The sequence below is a fragment of the Aythya fuligula genome, chromosome 4 (genome assembly GCF_009819795.1).
Source record: "Aythya fuligula isolate bAytFul2 chromosome 4, bAytFul2.pri, whole genome shotgun sequence".
In the NCBI taxonomy this organism is placed as follows: domain Eukaryota; kingdom Metazoa; phylum Chordata; class Aves; order Anseriformes; family Anatidae; genus Aythya; species Aythya fuligula.
The window spans coordinates 59009586-59028953 of record NC_045562.1 but is presented as its reverse complement, the minus strand read 5'-3'; the positions used below and the strand labels follow the sequence as shown (position 1 = coordinate 59028953).

At 40.9% G+C, this 19368-nt stretch overlaps 1 protein-coding gene across 1 annotated transcript; it reads left to right on the top strand.

The window, feature by feature from the left end:
* The first annotated feature begins 1780 nt into the window (after positions 1-1780).
* On the top strand, positions 1781-14943 carry LOC116488922 (DNA primase large subunit-like). The gene is made up of 2 exons (XM_032186924.1): positions 1781-2379; positions 14787-14943. The coding sequence occupies exons 1-2, from the start codon at positions 1781-1783 to the stop codon at positions 14941-14943; spliced, it is 756 nt and encodes a 251-aa protein (XP_032042815.1).
* The last annotated feature ends 4425 nt before the right edge of the window (positions 14944-19368 follow it).

The following is a 19368-nucleotide window of genomic DNA, read 5'->3' as shown; positions in this document are numbered from 1 at the left end:
TTTCATTGCCATATTTAAGCACAAAAGAAGGTAAGAGCAATCTAACTGTCAGATGATCATTGAAGATTTGATAGTTGGACTGCTACTGTAAGTAACTCTATGGAATCATTAACATGCTTCTACGTATTAAGGATTAAAAGAGGCACAGCAAATCTTCTGCTTCCCTGTTCTCTTGCATCTAAAAAAGAAAGGGTGATATACCAGGCCTGTGATGCTTTCTGACTTTCATTAACAGTCTTCAGGTTGGAGGCTGGTTCTATCCTTACATTTGTATGCACTCTCTTTAAAGAGTCTGTACCTGTATGTACTATTATTCTCAATTTTAACCAGAGACTGGAAACTTGCTGAAGTCTGTTAGACAAAGAATTCCCTCTGCTTTTCATTTACCTCTTAATTCCTTCTGTATTATAGAAGTACTATTAGGTTCTCTTCATTTCCTGATTCTCCCCTTGGCTACTCATAGGTAATGAGCTGTTCTCATCCTTAATATGGGCCCTAGCAGCTTTTATAAATCTAAAATGTAGGCCTTTAGTCCTTTAGTCCTGGAAAGGTCTCTGTGTTAAGCTTCTTTAATAACCAAATGGGAAAAAAAATAATGAAATATTGGGCATTTTGGTAAAGCAAAAAATAAAACATAAAAATTACAAAATTACTGAATTAATTGAATAAAGCATAAGCTTGTTCGTATGCCAAATCATCAACCAATTCCCGACTATTTATTAAAGTCTGTTGCATAACAGATTAAAAAAAAAAAAAAAAGAAAATTAAATTTGTTTGCAATGCTAACCAATATCTAATAACTTTTGTTGGCCTTTCACAACATGGCACAAAATGCATTCTTCAATATTGGAAAATACATAAATTGCTGTGGTAGTTTCACCCTGATGGACAGCTAAACTCCACAGCCCCTCTCTCACTCCCCCTCCTCAAAGAGAAGAGAGGTGGGGGAGAAAGTATAATGGGAAAGACAAAGGCTTATGGGTTGAAAGAAGGATAATTTAATTAAATGAAAAAGAAAGAGGAAAAAATAACCAGAAAAGGCTGTGCAGAAGGAAAGATAGAGAGAAAATTATTCTCTACTTCTAATGCACGAGTGATTCTCAGCCACATCCCTAAAGCAGAGTCTCAATACTTGTAGTGGCTGTCTGGGAGGACAGACATCTTCATAATGAGAGCCCCCCACTCCTTTCCCTTTCCCACCTTTTATTGCTGAGTGTGACACCATGTGGTATAGAATATTCCTTAGGTTAGCTGCCCTGGTGATGTTACCTCCCCATCTCTTTCCCACCCCCAGCCTACTGTTTTCTGGGGGAGTTGGAGAGAGTCTTGGTGCCGGCACTGCTCAGCAATAGACAAAACACTGGTGTGATACCAGTGCTATCCTAGCTACAAATGCAGAGCTTGCCATGCAGAGCTATGGGCCGCTGTGGGGAAAGTTAACTCCATTGCAGTCAGACCCAGTACATGACTGACAGATGGTGGCTGTGTGATGTATTTTGGAACAAATGCAGATGACAGACTGCAGGTGGGTAGTCGTATAGTTGGCCAATCTTATTGTTCTGTCCACGTATGAATAGCACAGTGCATAAGGTAATTTTGTTTGTTTGTTTCCTATTATTTAAAATAAAAAATAAATACTCTATAAGTATATAAATTATAAAAAGGACCACTTTCTCAGATGGTGCAAAATGCTTTCACTCAACTGGGGCAGGGCGGGCGGTGAGAGGGAAGCCGGAACACGGCGGGGCCGGAGCAGGAGCAGGCTTGCCGGCTGGCGGGGATGGAGTTCAGCAGCAGGGCTCCGCAGCGGCACACACGGCTGGCTGGGGACCGGCGGGACCCGTACCCACACAGCCTGCAGTTCTACCAGGAGCCCCCCACCGAGAGCATCTCCCTTGCCGAGTTTGAGAGCTTCGCCGTCGACCGCCTGAGGCTGCTTAAAGTAGTCGAAAACCTTGGTGTGAGCCATGTAAGAAGTAGCGATTTGTACAAAATGAAGCTGGAGGCTGAGTTCCGCAGACTGAAGTTTCCCTACAGGGCTTTGGCTGAGGATGATTATGATGCAAGAAGAAAGGACCATATCTCTCATTTCATACTACGCCTTGCTTATTGTAAGTCCGAGGAACTCAGGTGTTGGTTTCTTCAACAAGAAATGGATCTCTTTCGATACCGCTTCAATGAACTGACCGAAAGTTTAAGGCAGAAATTCCTGGAGCATGTTAACTTACAATTTGAAACTATTAGTGAAGACCTGAAAAATGAATTGGCAAATGAACTGTCTACATCAACCCCTGGCTTCACTATAACTAAAGTAAAAGAACAAATGTTCTATAAGGTTGGACTTTCAGATGCTGTTGATCTATTCAGAGCCAGAAGAGTGTTTATTAAAGATATTCTCCTCAAGAAACTGGCTGCTCTTGGCTTGGACTGGCGCACGCTTCGTTGGGTTAGAAACTGGCTGGATAGCCGGGCCCAAAGAGTCGTGGTGAATGGAGTTAAGTCCAGTTGGAGGCCAGTCACTAGTGGCGTCCCCCAGGGCTTGGTGCTGGGGCCGGTCCTCTTTAATATCTTCATTGATGATCTGGACGAGGGCATCGAGTGCACCCTCAGTAAGTTTGCAGATGACACCAAGTTAGGTGCGTGTGTCGATCTGCTTGAGGGTAGGAAGGCTCTGCAGGAGGATCTGGATAGGCTGCACCGATGGGCTGAGGTCAACTGCATGAAGTTCAACAAGGCCAAGTGCCGGGTCCTGCACCTGGGGCGCAATAACCCCAAGCAGAGCTACAGGCTGGGAGATGAGTGGTTGGAGAGCTGCCAGGCAGAGAAGGACCTGGGAGTGATGGTGGATAGTCGGCTGAATATGAGCCAGCAGTGTGCTCAGGTGGCCAAGAAGGCCAACAGCATCCTGGCTTGTATCAGAAACAGTGTGACCAGCAGGGCTAGGGAGGTGATCGTCCCCCTGTACTCAGCTCTGGTGAGGCCGCACCTCGAGTACTGTGTTCAGTTTTGGGCCCCTCGCTACAAGAAGGACATCGAGGTGCTTGAGCGGGTGCAGAGAAGGGCAACGAAGCTGGTGAGGGGCCTGGAGAACAAGTCCTACGAGGAGCGGCTGAGGGAGCTGGGCTTGTTCAGCCTGGAGAAGAGGAGGCTCAGGGGCGACCTTATTGCTCTCTACAGATACCTTAAAGGAGGCTGTAGAGAGGTGGGGGTTGGTCTGTTCTCCCATGTGCCTGGTGACAGGACGAGGGGGAATGGGCTTAAGTTGCGCCAGGGGAGTTTTAGGTTAGATGTTAGGAAGAACTTCATTACTGAGAGGGTTGTGAGGCATTGGAACAGGCTGCCCAGGGAAGTGGTGGAGTCACCATCCCTGGAAGTCTTCAAAAGACGTTTAGATGTAGAGCTTAGGGAAATGGTTTAGTGGGGACTGCTAGCGTTAGGTCAGAGGTTGGACTCGATGATCTTGAGGTCTCTTCCAACCTAGAAATTCTGTGATTCTGTGATTCTGTGAACTGATCAAGCATGGAACAAAAAAATTATTTAGATCAACCGAGGATGTGACCACCATGATACATCTTAGGAGTCACAGAAAGATGCAAGGAAACACCATGGCAATTCATAAAGGTTAAGCATTTTTCTCTTCTCCGTCTTCATTACAGAATGAAAAAACTTTAGTATGGTGTTCTATTGGTTTTATAGAGCAGCTAGCAAAACAGTGTCTCAGGTTTTGAATACAGTCTGCAATATACTCTCAAAACAAATAATCTTTAACTTATTGCAAGGACAACAGCAGGCCATAAGAAAGGTAAAAATGTGTTGTACAGCTTTTAAGGCTTTTCTGAAAACAAAAATAAAATGGACATAGAGTAAAAGTGTTTTTTCATAACAAGTATGAAAAGAATCATATCATAGAATCATAGAATTGCCTGGGTTAAAAAGGACCTTAAAGATCATCTAGTTTCAACCCCCACTGCTCTGGGCAGGGTTGCCGACCACTAGAGCAGGCTGCCCAGAGCCGCACCATCCTGGCCTTGAATGCCTCCATGGATGAGGCATCCACAACCTCTCTGGACAACCTGTTCCAGTGCCTCACCACCCTCTGAGTGAAAAACTTCCTCCTAAATCTCCCGTCTTAGTTTAAAACCATTCCCCCTTGTCCTATCACTATCAACACATATAAACAGGCATTTCCCCTCCTGCATATACACTGTCTTCAAATACTAGATGGCCGCAATGAGATCTCCCTGTAGCTTTCTCTTCTCCAAGCTAATTCCCTCAACCTTTCTTCACAGGAGAGGTGCTCCAGCCCTCTGATCATCTTAGTGGCCCTCCTCTGGACCTGTTCCAAGAACTCCACATCCTTCTTGTGCTAGGGGCCCCAGGCCTGCACACGGGACTCCAGGTGGGGTCTCACAAGAGCAGAGCAGAGGGGGACAATCACCTCCCTCTCCCTGCTGGCCATCCCTTTTTTAATGCAGCCCAGGACATAGTTAGCCTTGCAGGCTGCAAGCATGCACTGCCGGCTCATGTCCAGCTTCTCGTCCATCAGGACTCCCGAGTCCTTCTCCACAGGGCTGCTCTCAAGTTCTTTGCCCAGTCTATATAAATACCTGGTATTGCCCCAGCCCAAGTGCAACACCTTGCACTTGGCCTTGTTGAACCTCATTAGGGCCAACTTCTCCAGCCTGTCCAGGTACCTCTGGATGGCATCCCTTCTCTCTATTGTATCGATTGCACCACTCAGCTTGGTGTCATCTGCAAACTTGCTGAGGGTGCAGTCAATTCCGTCATCTTTGTCATTGATAAAGATGCTGAAGAGCACCAGTCCCAAGACTGACTCCTGAGGGGCACCACTTGTGACCAGCCTCCACCCAGACATAGAACTGCTGGGCACAACCCTTTGGCTGCAACTAGCCGACCAATTCTTTATCCACCTAACAGTCCATCCTTCAAATCCATACCTCTCCAATTCAGAGAGAAAAATGTGGAGAAAGACCCTATCAAAGCCTTTTAAAAGCCTATTCATTAAATCCTAAAGTTAGGTAAACTTTGTTAATGAGATCCTTCAAATGGAATGATTATAAGCACTGAATGTCAGAACCTACACATAGAAGTACTGTCTACTACACTTCCTAGATAGACCTTTTTAAGGAAGCTATGAGAAAAAACTTTTTCTCCTTCATGAAAAGTAGAGCTAAAAAAATAGCTCTGATAATTCTATTGCTCAGAACACTCAAAGGGCTGTCCCTGAGAGAAATCATATTTTGGAACTTTTCCGTTTTGTGAAAGGTCAAATATATATCATGCAAGACTCCATGTTCATGTATCTTATAAAATAACAGTAAAATGTTAGAAGCCCATTTAAGACATCTTCTTGTACTTAAGAGAGAGCTTTAAACCATGTTAAGCAATTCATGTGTTTTGCAGTGACTCTTCAGCAACAATAAATTTTAACCATTATGAAATTAAATCAACTCAGTATAACAGGCTGGAGAAAAGAGCTGACAGGAACATTGTGCAGTTCAGCAAAAGCAAATGCTGAGACCTGTAACTGGAGAGGAGAAATCTCATGTACTAGTAGATGCTGGAAGACAGATGGCTGGAAGTGATGTTTTCAGAAAAGGTATTGGGGATCATGGTAGGCATCGTCCCTGGGGTTGTTCAAGGAAAGTTTGAACATGGTGCTTAGGGACATGGTTTAGTGGGTGGCATTGGCAGTAAGGGGATGGTTGGACCAGGTGATCTTAGAGGTCTTTTCCAACCTGAATGATTCTATGATTCTACGTTACACTGCTGAAAGGCTAAAGCCTTAGCTGGAAAACGTCATGTGGAACATGTGGAACAACATAGATAAGGCTGCAATTTGCAAGGTCCTGCAGTTTTGCCACCTAACCGCCCTGAGAAGGTCCTGGGGGTGTTGGTTGATGAGAAACTTAATATGAGCTGGCAATGTGTGTTTGGAGCCCATAAAGCCAACCATATTCTGGGCTGCATGGCCAACAGGGTGAGGGAAGTGATTTTTTCCCTCCACCCCTCTTCCCCTTTTTGCTCTTTTGAGACCCCACCTGGAGTGCTGTGTTCAGGTCTGGGGCCCCCTGCACAAGAAGGACAATGAAGTATTAAAACAAGTCCAGAGGAGGGCCATGAAGATGATCAGAGGGCTGGAGCACCTCTATGAAGACAGGCTAAGTGACTTGGGGTTGTTCAGCCTGAAGAAGAGAAGGCTCTGGGGAGACCTTGAAGTGGCTTTCCAGTACCTAAAGGGGGCCTACAGGAAAGATGGGGAGGGACTCTTTGTCCGGGAGTGGAGTAATAGGACAAGGGATACTGGCTTTAAATAAAAGAGGGTAGGTTTAGATTTGATATACAGAATAAATTCTTTCCTATGATTGTGGTGAGCCACTGGACCAGGTTGGTCAGAGAAGCTGTGGATGCCCCATCCCTGGAAGTGTTCAAAGCAAGGCTGGATGGGGCTTTGAACAACCTGATCTGCCAGAAGGTGCCCTTGTCTATCACAGGGGGGATCGAATTAGATGATCTTTAAGGTCTCTTCCAATTCAAGCCATTCTGTGATAACTTCAGTGTGAATTGGGGAAAAGATGGCAGCTATTAAAACAAACTTTGTGAAGAGGTGCTCAAGAAATAGAAGGAAAAGTGTTGTTTGGGAGCTGCAAGCAGAAAATGGCAGCACAAGGAAATATGGTAACCAAGATACCATGCAAGAAAATGTGGCAGATTGATGAGAACAATGGGCTCGTAGGAACTTTGCAGAATGCAGAAGCCATAAAGCTGGTCATAACATCAGTGTCTTCCATGTTGACAAAGTGCTAAAAGTTCCTGACAGAAGGACAAAAGTCAGGAGAGGTATATCTTTTGTACTACTCAGAGCAGGGTAAGAATTGTGAACGTGGCTGAGCCTTTCTAAATCAGCACAGAAAATGCAGCAGGAAGAGAAGGGTAACAAACTTCCCTTTCGTTTAAGTTCATTTTGAAAAGCAGTGTGACAGAAAATTCTTAAAAGTAAAGGAGGAAGGAAGCTTAAAAAATTGTATTTAAGTCAGGAATTGGCAGGGGAAATGAGCTCTGAATTAATAAAGATACCTTTCATGTGTGCCAACTCATTTAACTAGAAAAAGAACTTGAGAGGTGTGTTTTGTAATTAACAGGCATGAGTTGGAATTGGCTGAGAACTGAAGGGAAACCCAAAAATAAGGTGCCAGCAGGAATTGGTCTTACTGTGCCAGGGGGGTACATTGAAAGGTGAATGTTATTGAACTTTCCCTCTGGTTAGCTGGTGTGTGAAATGAACTCTAAGATACAGAGGCCAAGTAAGGATGCAGCTGAGGGGGCTGAAAACCATCTGGCAAAGAATGAAGAAAGAATTTGTTTTATTTTATTTTATTTTATTTTATTTTATTTATTTATTTATTTGTTACAGAATATGGCCTGTTTCTGACTTCAGGAGGGATGTGCATAGTAGCTAGTTAGATTCTCTGTGGGTTGTGAGGTCTTAAGACTAGCTGTTCAGTTATTGTGCCCCACCTCACTACTGCAGTGAACTTGAGAGAGAGAAAACCAGGCAGTAAATGACTCGTGGGTGGTTGGAGGAGGAGGATGAAAATTACTAGATGCATTTTGCCTGCAATCTGTCTGGAACTCATCATATGCCATGAGGTTCTGAGGTATGCTACTTTCCGTATGGTGTTCTGAGAGGTGTGGTGCCCTACCAATGAAATAAATTGAAAAACACCCCCACCTTATGTCCTTTGTAGTTAACAATGTCTCCGTAGCATTGTCATAACCTGTAACACAATCTAAGATCAGTAAGTATTGACTACACTATTTACAGTGATAAAGATTAATGTCAACATTTTATCTTTTTTCTTTGATAATTCATTCCAGATAAAACTTGTGATTCACTTCCTTTCTGGTACAAATTGATCAAGGCTATCATGTAATAGGCTGAGTTCATCAAGTTCACTGTTTGCATAAAATAAATTGGCATGATTTCTTCCTTCCGTCAAATACAAAATGCCCAAGAAATATGGCTGAAAGCAATTACATTAATGGCAAAGTATATTTTAGAATTGCTTAGCTGTTCTAATTTTTGAAAATAATACAAGATTTAAAAAAAAAAAAAAGGTTTTAGAAGATGAAATAAATTTTGGCAAATATGTCTTTGACTTAAGACCTTTGACTTAACCATCTGCAAAGACCCCAACACTGAAAGAAATTTTGTAATGCAGTAGCAAAGTACTATGAAAGATTCTTTCCATTGGAGATTTAATGAACGGGAACTTAGGCCTTAGGAAAAAGCAGGATGCATCTTGGTTTTGTATTGAGCTTAAATCTGAAATTTCCATGGCAGTTCTCTGGGATATGATATAGACAAGTGTGAGTGACTGTGGTGGTTTTACCCTGGTGGGCATCTGAACTCCACCACAACCACTCTCTCTCTCCCCCTTCTCAAAGGAAAAGGGGGAGAAGATATGATGGAAAAGGCTCAAGGGTTGCAATAAGAACAGAGATGTTTTGCCTATTACAATTATTGTCATGGGCAAAACAGACTCAGTGTAGAAAGATTAATATAATTTATTGCCTATCACTAGTAGAACAGCACAAAACTAAAAGCTAACTAAAAATACCTTCCTCCATCCACCCTCCTCTATCTCCTCACCCTCAGTGGTGCAGGGAAACAGGGAATGGGGGATACAGTCAGACCATGACACTTCATCTCTGCTGCTCCTTCATGGTCACTTTCTGCCCCTGCTCCAGTGTGGGACTGCAGCTCTGGCCCGGGACCTGTTCCTGCGGGGGCTCTCCATGGGCCGCAGCCTCCTCCAGGCCACGTCCACCTGCTCCACTGGGGGCTCCTCCACGGGCTGCAGCGTGGAGATCTGCTCCATGTGGAACCCATGGGCTGCAGGGGGACAGCCTGCTCAACCAAGGGCCTCTCCACAGGCCGCAGGGGAACTTCTCCCCAAGTGCCTGGAGCACCTCCTGCCCTCCTTCTCCTCTGACCCTGGTCTGCAGGGCTGTTCCTCACTCCTCTCCCAGCTCCTGTTTTGCAGCAGTTGTATTCCCTTTCTTAAATCGGTTCTCACAGAGGCACAAACAACATCACTTATTGGCTTGGCTTTGGGCAGTGGCGGGTGCCTTTTGGAGCTGGCTGGAGCTCGCTCCTATCTAACATGGGGCAGCTGCTGGGCTCTGCTCAAAAAGGCCACCTCTGCAGTGCCCCTCCTACCAATACTTTGCCACCTAAAGCCAGTACAGTGACTTGCTACCTTTACAGATATGTGAGCTTAGTTTATTCTTGAGGTGTCTCTGTAGATGCAGTCATTGCTATACCTGTCTCAGTGAATTCGTGCTATATAAATATCAGTATTTACTGTAATAATTTATTTTGCCTCCAAACAGGATGTTTGTAGGAAAAGAAAAATGTTGAAGGGGCACTGAATGAGAAAACTGTTACTTGATAAAGTGCTTGCCTACAAGATGATAGTGCTAGAAAGAGGGAAGAAATGCCAGGGCTTTCCTGTCACATACACAGATAATGAGAGGGGAGAGAAGCTACCTGCAAAAGGACGGGTATGTAGAAACAGGAAAGATGAGACTGGAAGTAATTTATGAGCTCAGTGATGGGAAAGGGATGCACACCTGCAGAACAGTAAACTAAAATGTTTTAACTATAGCTGGTGGAAAATAAACTGAGTCTGGTCAGAAAGACTTGAGTATTTTTTTCCTATAGGGAAAAGCAACATCTTTTCAGTCAGGTATGCAAAGAAAACCAACAATCATATTTAACAACGTGTTTCTAAAAATGTTTCTGTTTGGGAACAGCTTTATAAATGGCAAAAGGTGTACTGCATTGTTTATGAGAGCTTGTTAATGACATGCTTCATGGAGGGTGGAAATAGGATATAGGATATAGGAGCAGGTGAGGAAGGTACTAAAGCTCACTTTTATGCTAAATTAAAAAAAATATATATAAAAATCTGTATCTAAAAATAATGGCTTTTCATAGTCAAATCTCTAACAGAGATCTAATGGTAGCTATCCAGCTAGACATTAAGTGAAATAGCTAGCATTTCACTGAAATATGAAGGATGACCATTGGCATTTGAGAAGTGGCAATTATCCTGAGTTCTGCTGGTTAAAGCAACCATGAAGTGAACCTCTACTAAGGAGTTGAAGTTACCCATTTTATCTGGATACTTTTTTATCAAACTCTATACCTTACTTGTTTAGAGGTCTGCCCTTTTCCTCTTATACTCCCATATATCTAAAATTTTATTGGTATTCTTTACCTTGGAGTCACTAATGCTGTGAGTGAATAAACAGGGAGCATTTGGAATTTATTTATTTTGACCAAATGACTTGTATAACCTCCATGTTCATTGTTCAAATTTCAGCCCGCATTTAGATGCATGCTGTTCTGTAACTGCTAATCTGCAGACTCAGTCTGGGATATGGCAATCACACTGTTTTTTTTCCCCGCTCTTCTTGTTTATCAGCTAGCATAAATAGTCTGCAAGCCAAACTGATCTCATGAATATCTATGCCTGAGAATAACTTGAAAGATATATTGGAAAAGTGTTTCATCAACAAAATAGATCATTATAAGAGAACTTGCTTCCAACTTGCACTTTTTTTGACTATATTGGCTCCAATGGGAAAAGTGTTTGTTTAAAATGTCAAAGAAAAAAAATGACTACACAAAGGAAAGAGGTTTGTTGGCTACCAGAATACTACTTTATAAAGTTCCCTTCAAAATAAAGTTGAATACTAAGGAATGCAGGGAAGATTACATAGAACAGAAGGACTTGACACTTTAAAAGAAATACTCACTGGAGAACTTGTGAGAAAAGCTATTTGACAGACAATTTTTAAAAAGATGAACTAGTGCTTGCATATTAATGTGCAGCAGGTTAGAGTATTTTCTTTTCACTAGAAAACCAGTACCTGTGCAGTTGAGAGTGATACCAGCTGGTACAGCATTTTTATCTCAACTTACAAATGCATGCAATAAGCATTTAAGAGTTTAGCTAGCTAATGGCTCATTGAGTAATGTGAAAATGAATATACCTATAAGGTCATTAAAAAAAAAATACTTTGAATATTACTTAATAGTGAGAGGAAAAATCATGTCTGGTTTTCAAGAAAAACTGTTTTGTTTTTGTTGTTTCATGTTAAGAAAAGTTCTATCATGTAGGCTAAATGTCTTGGGTAATCACTGCTGCTTCTGGTTCTGCAATTTGACTAAAGTTCACCACAGTTTTTCCAAAAGTCAGACATGCCTGTCCACTAAATCTTTGCAACTGAATTTCCCTGTTGGATCCAATAAACAAATGGTAACAATTAGATGATATGGATCATCAAAGGAAGCCATGATGCAAACCATTATAAGTGGTGGATATTCATTCTTTGTTAATCCAACTAAGTAGTAGCAATGGATGTTTGTCAATTACTGTAGTTAGGTTAGCATGACCTATGTGGTATTTCTACAGTTACTGAATATATCCAGATCGGGACACCTCCACTGTTATCAACAGCCTTTGGAAAGTATTACTTAAACACGTAATAGTGAACAAGACTTGATGCTCTTGACAGTTATGTTGCTAATCAAGCATTAACTGAAGTCTGTGGAAAGATTTTGTTGACTTTATGAGGTTTTGAATCAGCCCTGAAATTGTGCATTCTGTCCTTTAGGGTGTTACTGATTTCTCAAACCAGCAGCCAAGCAAGGCATTTGAACTGCAGGCACCAACATGTCATGAATAGGCATATCTGAGATAAATTTCTCTGGCATCATACAACAAAACAGTTAGTCTGAAGGTCATCCTCTACTTTTCTTGCCACTCAGTTACCTTTATCCTGAAAACCTGAAAAATACCTGCCTTTTGTTATACTTTGTTGTTTAAAATGAAAACACCCTTCTGGCATAGCTAACATGCCCAAGTCCTTTCTGTGTTTTAATCCTCCCTGTTCATGAAGGTCCTTTCCTTAGATGCCTTGCTCAGGCTGTGGATTGATCATGAAATCTCAGTTCTAAACTTGACACTGATGCATGACCCTAGACACTGCAAAGCCTAATTACTTCTGAGAATTATCCCAAATGCCTTGTGCTGTGATCAAACAGGAATACTCTGTCAGTACTGTAATTGAGCAAAGGCCTCCTGAGTCTGAGTATTAACTGCAAGAATTTTTCTGTTGATGCTGGGAACTTTCTGTCCTTGGACATATAACTGATGACTTTATGAAGTTTTTCACTTAATCAAAACCTATCTGTCATTGAAGTTTTTAATCATAAAGGTCAAAAGCTTTTCATATGCCTTACATCATTATTGCAAGCTTTAACAGTGAATGAATTATTGAGTATATGTAGCTTACAGAGTGAAATGTGCACCAGAAATAATATTTGACTTAATTCCTTGTATAATTCTGAATGTAGGTCCATTGTAGGAGGAGTGCAGAGGAGCCCTAAACACAAAAGCCTCTGGAGAGAGACAAATGAGACAGAGGGAGAGCAAAGAGACTAATGCCTTGAAATTATACTCTGCCTCCCTTATTTAAAAAGTTTACGTGTAACTACATGATGAGCTGTAGGTACACTATTAGGCTTCATCACATATCCAAAGTAGATGGCAAATACTTAAAATATTTCAAATTAGATATTAGGCACAGTTCTTCCCTTCTTGTGATGTTTGAATGTGTTGTCATGAGGTCTAGATCACAGTCTATGTATAATGAGGACATTTATATCATTCTCACGGTAATCTGATAGACAAAACATTCAGCATACAGCTATACAAGTGCATAATAAGATAGGTGAACAATGAGCTAATGGGTTGAACTCAAAGGTTTATAGCAAATAGGGTTACATCAGGCTGGCAGCCAGTCACTAGGGGGTGTCCACAGGGCTCCATTTTAAGGCCATTTCTATTCAGTGCTTTTTTTATAAATGGTCTGGATGCAGGATTTGAATTCATACTAGGTTTGCAGATCATACTAAATTGAGAGGAGCTGTTGACTCTTTCGAGGGTAGAGAGGCCTTGAAGAGAGATCTTGACAAAATAGAGGTTTGGGCCCCGATTGTATGAAATGTAACGTGCAAGTGCTGGATTCTGCACCTGGGATGGGGTAACCGTGGCTATGCATACAGACTGGGGGACAAGAGGATGGAGAGCAGCCCTGCAGAAAGGGATGTGGTGGGTTTGGTTAATGGCAAATTGAGTATGAATCAATATTGTGCCCTGGCAGCCAACAGGGCCAACTGTATCCTGGGGTGCATCAAGCACAGCATTGCCAGCCGGTTGAGGGAAGGGATTGTCCTGCTCTGCTCTGCGCTGGTGTGACCTCACCTTGAGTACTGTATGCAGTTTGGGGCACCACAGTATAAGAAGAATATAAAAACATTGGAGAATGTCCAAAAGAGGGCTACAACTACATGTTGAAGGGCACAGAATATGTATGAAGGGAAGATGTATGAGGAGCAGCTGAGGTCCCCTGGTTTGCTCAGCCCAGAGCAGAGCAGAGCAGGCTGAGCGGAGGCCTCATGGCAGCCTGCAGCTCCCTCATGAGGGGAGCGGAGGGGCAGGCGCTGAGCTCTGCTCTCTGGGGACAGCGACAGGACCTGAGGGAATGGCATTGAGCTGGGACAGGAGAGGGTCAGGCTGGGTGTTAGGAAAAGGTTCTTCAACCAAAGGGTGGTTGGACACTGGGACAGGCTCCCCAGGGCAGCAGTCACAGCACTGAGCCTGGCAGAGGCCTGACTCTCAGACACAGGGTCTGATTTTTGGGTGGTCCTTTGTGGAGCCTTTGTTGGACTCCATGATCCTTGTGGATCCCTTCCAACTCAGGATATTTTGTGATTATATGAACATTGGTCCATTTGATAAATCCAAAGTGCAATAATTTAATTCATCAATAGTTCTGTCTTTGTTTCTTACTGTGCTTCATATTTTTTTCCTTCTGTATTTATATCTGTCACATGTATGAAGACAAGAAGGTAACCTAACCTTCAGAAAATATGCTGAAGATGGGATATAATATATCACACACCTGAGATGTTATTTTTCATTGCTTTGTGCATCAACACATTTATTTTTAAGCCAGTAAATCACAAGTACAAATTTTCATGCAGTGATGCAAATTTTGAAGTAGACTTGGAGGAGGCTAAATGAATGGTTGAGTGTTAAGACAGAAGCTCTGTAAAGTGTCGGGAATGACAGATAACTTTTATGTTCTCCTGTTGTGTTCGGCTACCTTGATTTATTGGAGGAGTCTACATGTAGAGACTCACCTCATACAGCAAGCTGATTAGATGTATTATCCAGAGTTTCAGAGAAGCTTGATTCATTTTGGGAACATTGAGAAATGCTTCTCCATACCACCCACTCTAGTTCTGCTCACTACTACAAGTTTCTCTTCATGTACTCACACACTGTAGTTACTCAGAACAGCGTCTTTTCACTGTTAAAGAATTAAGAAAAACTACTTGTGAGACATGCCTCCAGGTTTCCAATTGGTTTTCTGAGGAGTGAACAGCACAGAGAATACTGTGGTACTTTAAAGAGAGCAGATGTTTGCTGATAGGATGGGAAATGCTGGTTAGCTAAACTACGTCGGGTACTATAGCTGCAAAATGGAGTTTGAGTGAGACAGAACAGGTTGAAAGAGGTGCCAGCATGCCTTGGATGTGTCTCCAGTGCTGGCTGAAGTGTATCTGCTAACAGTCCTTTCAATGAAGAGCAAGTACAGCCTCCTTTCATGTAATAACCTAACAGATGGCAAATCAAAGACCTGTATGAAGGGGCAGATGGAGTGCTGCAGAGGAAAGGAGGGTCCAACAGCACAAGAGATGTGGGCATGAACTGGGAGAAACCAGACAAGCAGGCAGCTGTCTTTACTCTTAATGGAAATCCAGATTTCCACGTGCAGTAAAATAGCAAATTTGGTATAATCAACTGACTATGTGCTGGGAGATGTGATTTTTGCAGGCAGAAATGGAAGCTACTTTGGCAGATCTGATTGTTATGGAGAACTCTTCAACTCTTTGGGATAACTGTGTGCTCTGGGTTTTGTCTCCAAATGTTTTTAGCTCTGTAACAATTTTTATGCTACCATAGATGTCTAACTGCGTGGGGAGGAAGGGAGGAGATTGCACAGGGACAAGAGAAGGCAGGGATGTAGAAGTTTGCTGGGGTGTTATGTGCTTTTGATCAAGCAGAACATAACTTGGTCCTCTGGCAAGTTGTTCTGCAGAATTGCAGGTAAATACCAGATGGGTACTTACTTTTTTGGCTCACATCCTTTGTTTTGAAATGTGTTGAAACATTTTTCTGGGGAGGACATGGTGCCATCCAGAATTTGTCTCAGCCTTGCTTCATTGATTTGACTGGATATGCGCCTAGTTCAACATACTTCAGTTACCCATAGTGTTGCCTAACACAATTTGTAGGTTTGACACCTAATTCCTAATTCTTCTTTTTTAATTGATGAACAAGTAAATAAGAAAGAAAATTCAACTTTTCTGTGACCTGTAAGTCACAAAAACGTACGTTAAGCAAATTCTGTGTTAAATAAACTGGAAGATGGAGTGCTTCTTTTTGCTCTTGGCTCCATCATTTTTATTTTTTTTATTTTTTTTTTTTTGAAGAGTAATAAATACAGAAATCTGGAAAATTGATGAATGGCAATACTGACTAAGACTGAAAATGTCCCTTGGGGTTGTGGTTACCTGGGTTAATTTAGGAAATTCTGAACTTCCTGCTAACCTCATTACATAGATATTGACTTCCCCATTTCTAGTGTGGCTTGCTCCAAATATTTTGATCAGGTATATAGTATCCTTCATATATATTAACACAGATACTCAACTTGTACATCCCTCTGATTATAAAAATCCTAGACTAACACATACAAAAAGATGTAGAAAAGGACATCCAAATTCAGTAATCTCATTTCTGATGTACAGTGTATTCCAGGCAAATAAAACAGCGAGGAAGGGGTGACTTCTGAGATAATGAAACATATGTGAAATGTATAGTAATATGAAGACCTTAACATTAGGTCTTTCCTAAAGTTGTAAAAATACGTTTTTCTTTTGGCCTTCCCAACACTAGACAAGGTAAGTAAGGGAATTCTGTCCACCCTCATCCATCATGCATTTTTTGCTTATTTGCAGATCTATTGACATTTTTCACTTATTTGTAAATCACTTGCACTGTTTTCTGGGTGTGGAAATAAAAGAAAGGGAAGAGAATTTGTAGAAGAGAGGGAAGACAGGCACAGGAGTAAAAAACTTTGCAGGTTGCTTCTCAGTACTTTTTTGCTCATTTAAGCTTCCTTGGTATGGTTTGGTCTCCAGCACTCCTTTTTTTTTTTTCCATGCTTTAGAAGCCAAGTGCTTTTTATATAAAATATATATATATATATATATATATGTGTGTATATATATATATTTATATATTGCAACATTGAGAAAGGCCCATTGATATGAGAATAGACACTTGTATCTTATGAGTTTAATTATCTTAAAAAATAAAAATAAAAACAAATTAACTATAGTCTTTCATGACACACCTTGGAAACTGGCCGAGAGTAACAAATTGCTCCTTCTGATAAGTTATTGCTCTTTTAAGTAAAACAGTTTTAATTAACATAGAGTCACTGTGCCCCATGTCTCTCCTTTCTCAGGCTAGTGTCAGCATTTTTGTCAATACAACTTATGATAGTTAAATATATTGCAGTAGTAACCAAAATCATTCCTTCAACAGATTTCTCTCTGCACCAGAGCCTTCTTCTAGAGAGCTTGCAATAAAAACAGACAAGAAACAACAGACAACTGCTATGCAGTTGGGCAGAGGGTGGGCAGAAAAGATACACAACTTCAAGCCTCAAGGAGAAAAATTCAAAAAGTTGTAGTAACTTGTGATGCATGGAAGCTGAAATATAAACATGTTTTTGTTTCAGCTCATCTATGTTTTTGACAGAAACTTGCCTGCATGGTTTTAGGATGTGCTTCTGTGATCCTCAGCTTTTCTGCTTGTGAATTACAGGGATGAGAGATGGTTTCTCCAGTAAGAATCAGATGAGCGTAGGCTTTCTTTCTGTTCAGAAAGCTCCACAGAATGTTGATCTGGGAATGAAGATACAATGTGTATGCTTTGTAATTAAATAAGTTGTACCCAAGAAACACCAGATCCTTATCAGACTGATAGTTGATGAAAATAACCTGGTGAAGACTTAGCTATCTGTTAGCAATTAGGGGCTGAAAGGAACAAAGTCTGTCTTCATCTAGATTGTAAAAGTCTTACTAGCATAGACCAAAACTATATTATGAGGCAGAGATTACTTTAAATAGAGTTAATATATGTAATCTCAAATATTCAGGTGGGAGTTAGGATATTTAATATTGAGGTATTTAAACCACAATAAAAACAAACAAACAAACAAAATCTTTAAAAAAAAAAAAAAAGGCCCATTTTAAGAAGAACTTACTATAATCGAGGCCTACATCATTGTACCTTAAATAACTATCTCACAGAATAAGTTCTGAGTTGGCTTCATACTATGCATGAAATGAACAAATTTTTTGAGGACCAAATCTACAAAAATCAGCAGGGAAAGCAAAACAAATAAGCTCTGGATCAGGAGCTCTCTCTTTCTTTTTTTTCAATACTTTTCTTTTTTTTTTTTTTTTAGATTTGCTTTTCAAAACTTGATTGCCTCAACATAGGGGAGATGGAGCACTCATTAACCTAATGGGCCAGAAAACAATAAATGTAAGGTTTTTTTTGCTGTGGACATGGAAGATTGAATAATGTTTGCCACATCCTTAGCGTTTTGTACTGTCCCTCGCTGTACAAAAGGACTCTTTTGTGACTTAGGTCATCTTGTGAAGGGAAGGAAGAGAGTCTTATGGGTTTTATTCCAGTATGTTAGATTCATATCTGTAGGATTCTGCAGGATGGGGTGTAAAATATGTGGGAAAACATCTAATCTATGTAGATCCTAACAAGACATACACATATCAGTACTGAGAAAGGTTTAGGAATTTTGGTTTTATGCTCAGTGCGGTAATACAGTGATTGCAAAAAGAGAAACTGCATTACCCACAGATTAATTGGTAGAAGTAGTAAGAGTTTCTTACATTATCTTCCAGGAACTACGTTTTTGGAACTATATTATCAAATATTGCCCCCACAGAAATGTTGAGAGAGATGTTCAGCAGCAAGCAGGATCATTAGTTATTTCTGCATGGCCTTTACCCATTTATAGGTTGTTTACTTTAGACAACATACTTTCCTGCTCTACTGTATTCTTGTGGCATATCCACCATAAATCGCAAATGGAGGAGTAGCGTAGCTTATGGTATCTTTAATAAACTTTAATGGCTAACAAAATATAATGTCATAAAACAATCTTATTGCTTTCCAACTGAAACTAATCTTCCCACCTGTGATCGCTAAATAGTATTTGGAATTCATAAAAATGATATAATATTTAATCAGGTTCCAGTACAGAAATCTCTTCACTCTCCTCTGAGACTTTTTAAAATTACAACGTGTGCTCTGTTAATCAAGGTCCTTGTTGCTCTGAACAGAAATCGTTTTCTTCCTAGTAATGGAATTCTGTGCCCATGTAATGCAGAAAGTGACAACATACACTAATCTTACTATATTGGTAGAGAGCATGTAACTTTAATGCTTAACTGTCTGGAAGCTGAAATTTTCCCCCCAAAATTTACTGTGTTATTCAGGCTAGTGGAATTCCTGGGTGAATAAATGCAACTAAACCTGCAAATCAACTCTGTGAACTTCAAAGATTCTAAAAGGTACCTCTAAACTATTCTGTCTTTCAGCCATGGTGCAACTGTCTTCTTTCATAGTGAACTCACTATGTACAATTTAGAGCACCTCTGAAACTACAGGAACAGCAAATGACCTCTAAAAATGCTATGAAACAACAGTTTCAGAGTCTCCTAATTTGGACACTGTGCATTGCACAGTTTTTGTTTTGATATTCCAACAAATACATTAAGCAGGAAAGACGGACACATTTGCTAGGTACATGTAGGTTAGGACTGGCTGAAAATCATATAGACCCTAAAGATGTCATCACTTAATTACACTGGGTCACTCTCAGTGGGTCTTTATTTCTGTCCTAAATTTCTTCTGAATTTCTTTCCAAAATCTCCTTTTCAGTAGTTTAGTTACTTCACAATAAACTGAGGCAGATCTGTGTACACATAAGAAATGTTGTAGTTGCATCTCCTGGAAAAAAATAAAACAATATTAAAATAATAATAAAATTATGATGACAGTGAATAGACACTAGATTACCAGTTGCTGAAAGGACTGCATC